We start from the raw sequence: 10742 nt of genomic DNA, 5'->3' as shown, positions 1-10742 counted from the left end.
GTCTTAGCTATGGTGAATTGTGCTGCTATGAACATATGGGTGCATATATCCTTTCTGATTGGTGTTTCTGGTTTCTTGGGTTATATTCCTAGATGTGAGATCACAGGGTCAAATGGGAGTTCCATTTTTAGTTTTTTGAGGAAACTCCATACTGTCTTCCATAGAGACAGATAGAAACATTAGTGATGAGGGAGAATCATCAATCAGCTGCCTCCTGCATGCCCCACACTGGGGATCAAGCCCGCAGCCAGGGCCTGTGCCCTGACCAAGAATTGAACCGTGACCTCCTTGTTCATAAGTCGACCGACGCTCAACCACTGAGCCATGCCGGCGGGGCTAGCCTCACTCTTAACCTTAGTTTTTGACAGTTGAGCCTTAAAAACCAGAGCCTTTCATAATATCTATGATTATACTAATTAAAACTATTTCCAAGTTTTTAACAATAATAATTACCATTTATTTATTGATCACTACCTACCAGACATTGGGAAAAGTGCTTTACCTACATTAACGTAAATCCAGCCACCTTGTGAGTTAAGGACTATCATGCTCATTTCCTAGAAATAAGGAAACTGAAGCGCAGGCAGATTAAATAATTCGCCCAAAATTTGATGTCTGGTCCTGTGACATCAAAACTCAAAATTTTTACTCATTAGGTTGTGCTGTTATTAGACTAGGAATCAGCACGCTCATTCTGTAGAGGGTGACACAGTATTTCAGGCTTTGGGGGCCGCACAGTCTCTGTGGCAGCAGTTTCACTCGGAAGTTGTAGTAGAGACACAGCTACAGACAATGTGTAAATGATTGCTCACATGATTGTTTCCAGCAAAACTCTTCCCCAAAACAAGTGGTGACGGGGCTGGCCACCCTGATGCAAAAGAAGGGGAGGGAGGGAGCGGGGACTTCATACTTTCACCCGGCTACAAGTTCTTTATTTAAATGGCAGGGTAGCCTCATTTCTCTCAGAACTTTGAAATTTTTGTTTTATTCACATATACCAGTAAGATTGTCCAGGTAGAGTATAGATAGGAGCCTTTACAGTTTTCACAGTATTTGGAAAGGCAGTTTTAGCTGATTTTCAAGATTTCTTTTAACATTTGCCTCTCTTAATGTGTTTAGTCTACTATTTATGGTTAAGGGCTTATTTATAAGTTTAATTTTAAAAGCTGAAAAATATTAGTGGTATTTGGAATTGAAACCTACTAAATATCAAAGTTGAAACTAATTTTTGTCTATCATTTTACTTCTCTGAGCCTCAGTTTTTCTGTTTATAAAAAGAGGAAATTGCCTGGCGAGTGTGGCTCAGTGGTTGAGCATAGACCCATGAACCAGGAGGTCACTGGTTTCCGGTTTGGGCATGTGCCCAGGTGGCAGGCTTGATCCCCAGTATGGGGCGTGCAGGAGGCAGCCGATCAGTGATTATCTGTCATCATTGATGCTTCTTTCTCTCCCTCTCACTTCCTCTCTCTGAAATCAATAAATAACATTAAAACTTTTTTTGGGGGGTGGGAGGGGAGAAAGTTATACTTGTTGAATTCTGAAGTTCTTTTCAGTTCTGTTATTCTGTTGTCTATGGAAGGAAACTCCAATTTCTCTTTATTACAAAACAAGTCTGGCCCTTTCCATAGCTGTACTAATTTTTATAAATTGGCCACCCAAAAACCATTTTTTTTTTTTTTTGCCTCATTAAATTACATTCCTTCCCATTCAGAGGACTGTGTCTGACTTGCAGGCGTTAGCGGACTGTAGGTTACCAACTGAGGAGAGGCTCACAGGGGCAGCAGCTCTGAGCCAGGACCCGCCCTCGGGGGCCTTTTGCACTTTACCCCTAACTCCTTCTGCCATCTCTGCCCTTCCCCTGGTGGGGCCTGGCCTGGCAGAGGGACTTGGACATTCCCCCGATTGTGATTTTTAGTTTCCTTCAGGAATCTGAAGCCTTTATTTGAGGAACCTTAATTGGTCTAGTGCCGTGGTCGGCAAACCGCGGCACGCAAACCACATGCGGCCCTTTGGCCCCTTGAGTGTGGCTCTTCCACAAAATACCACGTGCGGGCGCCCGTACAGTGCGATTGAAACTTCATGGCCCATGCGCAGAAGTTGGTATTTTGTGGAAGAGCCACACTTAAGGGGCCAAAGAGCCACAGTTTGCCGACCACTGATCTAGTGTCATGAGCAAGGGCGTGTCCCCAAAACAGGTCACGTGTAGGTTGTGTCTTTCCACGGTGCCAGGTTTATTAGGGGGACCTCCCCCATAAGCCAGTAGAATCACACGCAGGTTACACACGGACAGGAGGAGCTTATGAGATACAAGCGAGTAGAGCAAGCGTCTGGCAGGATTCCCAGTCACTGGTGGCGCCTGCAGGTGGAAAGGTGGGTGTCGGTCTCAAGCCAGGCAGCTGCGGTGGCTGCATGTCTGGTGAAGCAGGCATCTGGCAGGGCTCCGAGCTTGACTCGCACAGCCACGCTCTGAGTTCTTATGGCCCCAGCGGCTACAGATGGGGTCCTTGTCCATGTGTCCAGACTTGTGGTTGTGGGCGTTCCAGCCCCTCCCCAGGGTGTTCCTGTTACGTCCCACTACCTCAGTCTTGACTTGGCCCTTGATAAAGCTGTCATGGCTACAGCGACTCCATGTCGGATTGTCACAAGTGTCCAAAAAGCCCGCGCTGCTCTTGCTCTGTACGTCCAGGAAAGGTAGTGTCTGTGCTTGGGCAGTGAGTGCCTTGATTCCAGCACTGACAGTGGGAGCACTCCTTGCTCCTGGTTCCTTGAGAGCTTATTCCAGCCTGGAAGGGCCCAGCATGACAGCGGTGTTTCTCCTGTCTCCATTTCTAATTGCTGCGCCTTCCAAATGTTTATAGTTCTCATCACTTCACTAGAAAAAGGGTTTTCTGTTTATGACAAAGTGGAGGGTATGCCACACACCAAGTAAAGAACCAGCCCTTCTTTCCGTATTCATCAGCAAATGGCCTTGCCTTTTCCCACTCCCTCACCACTCTCATCCGAGTTCCCGCTTACGCTGCTTTAATGTTTTGGCTGAACTCTTGTTCTTGTCAAAGAAAGAGACTGGATTCCTGGTGCCATCCTCTCCCTTCACCTCTACCTTGGTGGGGAGTGAGGTTCTGTCCTGTATGGTTGGAAATGAATTAGGCTTGCATTCCAGTGCTAACCTGGAGAACATCTGGTTTCTCAGCCTTTGGAAGCAACTGCTTCTAGCTTAAAAGCAGAACAGAGAAAACCAAGAATTCATTTAGTGTTTCCAGGTTATTGTGGCATTATTTTAGCTTGGAGCTCTTTGGAGGTCAAAGAAGAAAATTCTTTCATTTCTTTGAGAAAGTGTAGGAAATTGTGAAATCTGACTCAAAAGCAAGACCTAAGAGAGAATGTCAGTATTGGGCAGGAATCCGAAGGAAATTGGATCAGGCAGAAATCAGATAAAAGTTACCTGTGTCCTAGGAAATCAGCCTGTTACGTTCTGGGAAAACCAAGCTCTTCACCTTTCCAGTTTTCCTGTTGGCACAGTAGAAACAGCGTTTGTGAGCGCCAGGTGCTCTGAGACCCGCATGTTGGCATCGGAGCCTTGGTGCCTGTGTGAACCCGGAGGCCCGAGCCTCTGAATCTTCACTGCACTGCGAATGTTGTGAAGCCCCAGCCCCGCCCCAGCCCCGCTTCTCCCTGCTGCTCTTGTTGAGCCAGAATACCAACGGATAGAACAGCCCTCTGAGTTTTAATGTCTAGTGTAGGTGCGTGCATGTGGCTTACAATTCAGATTTGATAATGATTGGGAGGAATAAGTGGTATTTTCATTATAGCCCCAGTTTTGTTTATATAAGCAAAATACATGACGAAAATAACAGGAGATGTTCTCTCTCTCTGGTGGCAGTACAGGCATATATACAGGGTAGGGCAAAAGTAGGTTTATAGTTGTGAGTACATGAAACAGTATTCTTGTATTATTTATTGTATTATTTTGCATATTTGTGTAAACTTTTCTATACTTCATGAGATTTCTGTAATGAGCATATGGACTTTTATAATTAGAAAAGGAGACTTTTGAAAGAATTACTAGTAAGTGAAATTGTAGCAAAACAATTGATTCAGTGTTAGCCACAGGACTAATGAAAAGCTGACTGAAAGCACAGCATCTGCTGAGAGTAGGAGGGTCCTATTGAGACAACAGCAAAGGTTTTCATGGTACGTAGTTCACATACGTTACACTCTTCTACTTCAATGCAGAGGAAATAGGTCCTTTAAGAAGGGAAGTAGCTTTTGCTGTCATTGAACCCACATCAGATAAAAGGAAGAGAGTGTGGTAGGGAGCAGACTGGCTGGGAGGAAAGTAATTACCAGAGAACCAACCTGGGTGAGACCTGGCCATGATGGCCTAGAACTGCTAGTTTGGCTTGGCGTTGATTGCAGGGCGTGGTAAGGTTGCACCTGAGTCATCTGGGCCTTGGGGTAGCCGGGGTCCCTCAGATCCGGGTGGTTTGTGGGGCCCAGAAACCACACTCAAAAGTACTGGCATGTCGAGGGCCCCAGTAGAGGCAAAATTTCCAGTTAATCTAGAGAGAGCAGGAAGGACATCCGCCCCCATCGCTTCTTGCCTCCCTCCTGAACTTCTTCAAACCAACAAGTTGAAAGCATGAGGAAATTATATTTAGAGATCCATACAGACATCCAAGGACTGAGTCTCAAGCATGTGTGAGCATCTGTGACGTACTTTCATCTTCATTACGAATCTGCACCAGTGATGACTATTAACGTTGCGTCTCTCCTGTCCAGATAGTGTCTGCGGTCCAGTACTGCCACCAAAAGCGAATCGTTCACAGAGACCTCAAGGTGAGCCCCGGAGCCCTCACCAGGGCGCTCTGTTAGTGCATGTGCTTCTCCCGGCAGTGAGGAGGCATGCGTTAGGCTGCTGTTACGTGTGACAAAATAAATCTCCTAGTAATTGAATCTAGTTACAGCAAACAGCATTAAAAAGAAAGAAAAGTGAGTTTGTGAGAAGTATTTTACATCGCAGTTAAAGTAGCTTGTAGTTGGTTTGTGGAGAAAAACCATCACACCAGCAAACGGCCGGGGCTCCAGCAATGCACTCACTGGACAGACAGCGTTCTCGGGGCGCCTGGCCGTGCCTGCTGCTCTCCTGCCGCAGCGGCTGCTTGAGCCTCCTTCACCGTCCTCCCCTCGCCCTTGCTCCTGCAGAGGATCAGGTTTCCCGTTTCACAGGGACATAGAAACGTTCAGCAGAAACTGCCTCCCTTTCCCAACAGGCCCTCACTTAGCTGCACCCGCACCCGCCCTCACCTCTCACAACTGCCCTCTTGATTCAGGGCAGGGGGGCGCCTTGCCTGGCCCCGCCTCTGTGTCCGGGTCCTGTCTCCCCCAGGTGCGGCTGCTCAAGTCTGTGCCACCTTTTACCAAAAACTCTCCGCCCAACTCCCCTTCTAGGTCCCCCCTTTTCTCTTCTCTCCTTCACAGCCATAGTTCTCTAAGCACTGTCTATATTCTGTCTTAACTTGGTCCTCACTTCGTCTCACCTCACAGAATTGTCACCGACTCACATGTTCCTCTCCGCACCCCCTCACTGCATTCACATCCCCTGGTAGCTGCAGTGGTGGCTTGTGTGTTGAAGACCTCATTCCATCCTTCGCCAGAGCTCCCCTCTCCACTACCAGCCACAAGAGGACACTCGGGCTCAGCAAGCTCGCCGCCTAAAGGTCTTCCTTCCGAAACTGAAATACTCCATTCTCATCCAGGGGCCCCTCGCCTTTGCTCAGGCATCTCTCGGTCCCAGGTCCTTTGCTCCCGTTCCCTACATGTCTCCTGACTGCGCTCTTTCCTGTGCCATTCCCACTGTCCTGGTTCAGACCGCCAGTGTCCTGGACTTGGTCACCACACCAGCTTCTTGCCTGGTCTGCCTGCTTCCAGTGTGGCCTCTCCCTCCCTGTGCCCCCCACGGCAGCCAGAATTCTCTCCAAAAACACAAGTAAGGCTGTCGTTTCCCTGCTCAACCCCTCTTCAGTGCCTCCTGTTGCCTGGGGTTGGAACCCGAACTTCCTGACTGCTGGCCACTTCACGGCCCGTGGTGACTCAGCCACCCCGAGTCCCCAGCCGTCCTCTCTGCCTCTCCCCACACACTCTTTATTTCTAGAGCAAACGTTCTCTCTCACCCTCTGGGTTTTCAGGCTGTTTGTTCTGCCTGAAAATCATCTCTCGGCAACATACCCACACTAAGCCTTCGAGCTGCAGCTTTGACTGCATCCCTTCAGGGAACCCCTCCTGCCCCCCAGGGCAGCCCCAGTCACCCCACTCCTGTGTCAGCACTGAGCACTTACTTTTCTGCTTCTCCCCTTCTAAATCAGGAGCTACTCGAGGGCAAAGACCCTTGTTGATTGTTATGTTTCCAGACACTGACATAGGCCTGGTGTATAATTGGTCAATGTTTGTTGAAATAATCACTGTGATCTGATTCTTGAGTGAGGTTTACAAATTCCCTCCCCCCAATAATTGCCATTATATAAGCATTTAGTGGTTTTATGAAAGGTGGCTGTCCATGTAAGGCTAGTATTCATTTTTTAAAAAGTCTCCTATCAGTCTTAATTGAAAGGGATTATTTATTAAAAGTTTGTGTACTTTTTTTTTATTATGGGGAATTTGTTTAAATTATTGCTGGAATGAATTTATACCTCGTTCTCTTATTGGTTGTTAATGTTAAATTAGAAATTCTGATTTCCCTTCTTTTTTCGTGGAAAGAATGTTTTCTCATGTTATTCATTAAGATGTATTAACTTTATATCGTTACAAAAGGCTTTTATGAAATGCCTAATTCTATCATAGTGCTAAATATATGTTGGTTAAATTTCATTTTTGTCTTGATGTTTTCCCTCTAGGCTGAAAATCTATTGTTAGATGCTGATATGAACATTAAAATAGCTGACTTTGGTTTTAGCAATGAATTTACTGTTGGCAGTAAACTGGATACGTTTTGTGGGAGCCCTCCATATGCAGCCCCAGAGCTCTTCCAGGGCAAGAAATACGACGGGCCGGAAGTGGACGTGTGGAGCCTCGGCGTCATTCTGTACACGCTGGTCAGCGGGTCGCTCCCCTTCGACGGACAGAACCTAAAGGTAGAAGCAGCAGCTACATCCAGGTTTTTCAGAAAGCTAGAAGGATTTTATGAAATGATGACTGTTACTAGTTAATGTTTTGTTAAGATGGGGTCGGGGGTTCTTTTTTAACCTCAAACTTGACTCACTAGTTTTCTTTCCTCTCTATCTTCCCGAAGGAACTGAGAGAGCGAGTATTAAGAGGGAAGTACAGAATCCCTTTCTACATGTCTACAGACTGTGAAAACCTTCTCAAACGTTTCCTGGTGCTAAATCCAGTAAAACGGGGCACGCTGGAGGTAATCACATAAGTGGAAATATATAACTGCAGTCTCTTTTTTTTTTTTTTAAATATATTTTATTGATTTTTTACAGAGAGGAAGGGAGAGAGACGGAGAGAGATAGAGTTAGAAACATCGATGAGAGAGAAACATCGATCAGCTGCCTCCTGCACATCTCCTACTGGGGATGTGCCCGCAACCCAGGTACATGCCCTTGACCGGAATCGAACCTGGGACCTCTCAGTCCGCAGACCGACGCTCTATCCACCGAGCCAAACCGGTTTCAGCAACTGCAGTCTCTTTAAAGTATATTTAGAACTTGGCTTGGAAGCTGTGTTGAAAACCGTCCTAGAACTTTTAAAGCAGGAATTGAAACATTAAAAACTTTTTTAAAGTTACCCTTTGAGCTATAATCAATGAAATGTTGAAAGTAAATTTTTCTAAATATTGTGATTATCAGAATGTTTTCTTTTCTGCTACTAACAAGCAGTTCACCTTTCAGCAAATCATGAAGGACAGATGGATCAATGCAGGGCACGAGGAGGACGAACTGAAACCATTTGTTGAACCAGAACTCGACATCTCAGACCAGAAAAGAATAGGTACTTGCTCTGTGCTTCGTGTTGTGTGTGCCAGTAACATTTCTGCTTTGACTCACATACCTGCAATGAAAATAACGGGCAGTTAAGTTATGTGACTCAACTTACCTGCTTTTTCATGTTTAAGAAGTTTTCTGTTGTCCCTATAATAGCGCTCAGTAACTCAGAAATAAGCCAACTGCCCATTTGTGTTAAATGTGTGGTCTTTTGGATCAAATAATGGAAATTATTTTACCTTAACACATTGTTTGGGGGTAGTTTTTATTGCGCGCTAACAGGTGGCGCGGGCCATTTTTGCTAATTTTTGCGCAAATGGCAACGTTCAGTAAAATTACGATAACTTTAGTTTACGTATTCATACGTTATCCGCGTTCTACCGCTAGTCTATAAAAAACGTATTAATACGTGTCCCGCGCTCTACTACACTGGTAGAACGTATAAATACTTAAAATGTGTAAACACGTTTCCCGCATACAATGTGTTAATAACACAATGATTTTTTTACCCAACAAAATGCATAAATATATTATGCCTTTTTTTTTTTAGATATTATGGTGGGAATGGGATATTCACAAGAAGAAATTCAAGAATCTCTTAGTAAAATGAAATATGATGAAATCACAGCTACATATTTGTTGTTGGGGAGAAAATCTTCAGAGGTAAGAGTAATCAGAAAAAAACTAAAATATCCTTTATGTAAATTATCAGTTTATGTAAAGTGTTTTCTTAGTTTTTATTTTTTTAACATCTAAAACACTTGGTATAGCATTTATTTTTAGTTTACCTGCAATAAATCTAATTCTTCTCATCTATATGAGCTACTGTTTTAACTTTAAGACAATAACCTTACTTTCAGAGGGCAGCCACAGAGTCTGTGCAGCCGCCCCAGGAGTCAGAGCTGTCATATCCCCCTTTCCACTTCCCATTGCAACCAATAAAGGCTGTTTGTAGTGTTAATAATAATAATCACCTTAATGGTGATATTGTCACAAACTTGGCATTCATAAGCTAACCTATAGCTATTCGTAGTTTAGAAGTGATGTAAAGTATCAGATGAAGTGAATAGAGCATTTTAAGTTATTTCAAAAGCCTGGAGAGCAGATAAATACCTCCTGTCCTTTTGTGAGTTTTTCCAGCAGCCAAAACTACACTGTGGCCTGAGATGAGGGCTCTCATCTTTGTACGTTTGATGCTTCTCTCAATGAGCTGTTTATGAGAGGTTTGTGTGTGATGAGTTTACTTTCCTAATCAGCCATCTGGATTCGTGTGTGGTTTGCTCTGTTTTTCTCATTTTCTCTTAGCTCGATGCTAGTGACTCCAGTTCTAGCAGCAATCTCTCACTTGCTAAGGTTCGGCCGAGCAGTGACCTCAACAACAGCACTGGCCAGTCTCCTCACCACAAAGTGCAGCGAAGTGTTTCCTCAAGCCAGAAGCAGAGGCGGTACAGTGACCATGGTAAGCGGAGACCATCCAGTGTGTTCTCTGTGTGTCTCCCTTACACAGGGCCCCTCACCTTGTGCAGGACTCCTGGGGCTGGATTGGGCTTGATGTTTGCCATCCGCCAGGTGCTGACATGGTACATTCTCCCTAGTACATTCCATGGCTTTTTTTTTTTTTTTTTTAATCCTCACCCAAGGATATTTTTCCATTAATTTTTTTAAATTATTTTTTTTAAATATGTTTTTATTGACTTCAGAGAGGAAGTGGGGAAAAGAGAGAGAGAGCTAGAAACATCAATGCTGAGAGAGAATCATTGATTTGCTGCCTCCTGCACACCCCCTACCAGGGATTGAGCCCGAAACCTTTCATGTGCCCGTGTCTGGAATCGAACCTGGGACCCTTCAGTCCGCAGGCTGGTGCTTTATCCACGGAGCCAAACTAGCTGGGGCTTCCCATTGATTTTTAGAGAGTGGAAGGGAGCAAGGGAGACAGAGAGAGAGAAAAAAAACATCGATGTGAGAGACACATCAATTGGTTGGCTCCCGCAGATGCCCTGACATGGGGCTGGGGATTGAGCCTGCAACTAATGTATGTGCCCTTGATGGACTCGAACCCAGGACCTTTCAGTCCAAGGGTGGATGCTCTATACACTTAGCCAAACTGGCCACGGCCATTCCATGACTTTTGATGGATAAGGCCTACCTGGGCGGAAACCTTACAATTTGCCCCTCCGGGAGCCCTGCTGCAGTCTCTAGCTCTCTGTTCATTCTCTCCCCCTCTCTGCTGTCTAGCTTAATTTTCCGGAGTGCTGGACTGTTCTGTCTTTGCTAAGCCACATGTGGGTGTTGAGCACTTAAACTGGGGAACTTATTTTCATGTTTGTTAAATAATTAAATTAACACAGCCACATATGGCCAGTGGCCCATATTGGACAGTGCAGCCCTGAAGAATATTTGACACCCCAGTTTTTTCTTAAGTGTTGTAAAGTTTGTTTGTTTGCTTTATGTGTTTTTTCTAAATATACTTTTATTAATTTCAGAGAGGAAGGGAGCGGGAGAGAGAGATAGAAACATCAATGATGAGAGAGAATCATCGTTCGGCTGTCACCTGCACGCCCCCCACTGGGGAATGAGCTCGCAACCCAGGCATGTGCCCTGACCGGAATGGAACCCGGGACCCTTCAGTCCGCAGACCAACGGTCCACCCACTGAGCCAAACCAGCTAGGGCTGTTTTAAAGTTTTGACCTGTGTCATTCTTAGCCACACTAGCTGTTATTGAGTCTAAACACACTCTTCTTTAAAAAAATAATTTTTAT

The 10742-nt window shown here is 45.2% G+C and overlaps 1 protein-coding gene across 1 annotated transcript in view; it reads left to right on the top strand.

The window, feature by feature from the left end:
* The window catches only part of MARK3 (MAP/microtubule affinity-regulating kinase 3), a 107988-nt gene that overhangs the window by 70835 nt on the left and 26411 nt on the right, over positions 1-10742 (top strand). The window contains exons 8-13 of the mRNA XM_015565397.1: positions 4780-4836; positions 6891-7127; positions 7286-7405; positions 7890-7989; positions 8533-8645; positions 9288-9441. Coding sequence (XP_015420883.1) covers positions 4780-4836; positions 6891-7127; positions 7286-7405; positions 7890-7989; positions 8533-8645; positions 9288-9441 — 781 coding nt within the window. The remainder of the gene's footprint in view (positions 1-4779; positions 4837-6890; positions 7128-7285; positions 7406-7889; positions 7990-8532; positions 8646-9287; positions 9442-10742) is intronic.

Source organism: Myotis davidii, unplaced genomic scaffold (assembly GCF_000327345.1).
Source record: "Myotis davidii unplaced genomic scaffold, ASM32734v1 scaffold480, whole genome shotgun sequence".
Taxonomy (NCBI): domain Eukaryota; kingdom Metazoa; phylum Chordata; class Mammalia; order Chiroptera; family Vespertilionidae; genus Myotis; species Myotis davidii.
The sequence above is the reverse complement of the archived record's forward strand: the minus strand, read 5'-3'. Positions and strand labels throughout refer to the sequence as shown.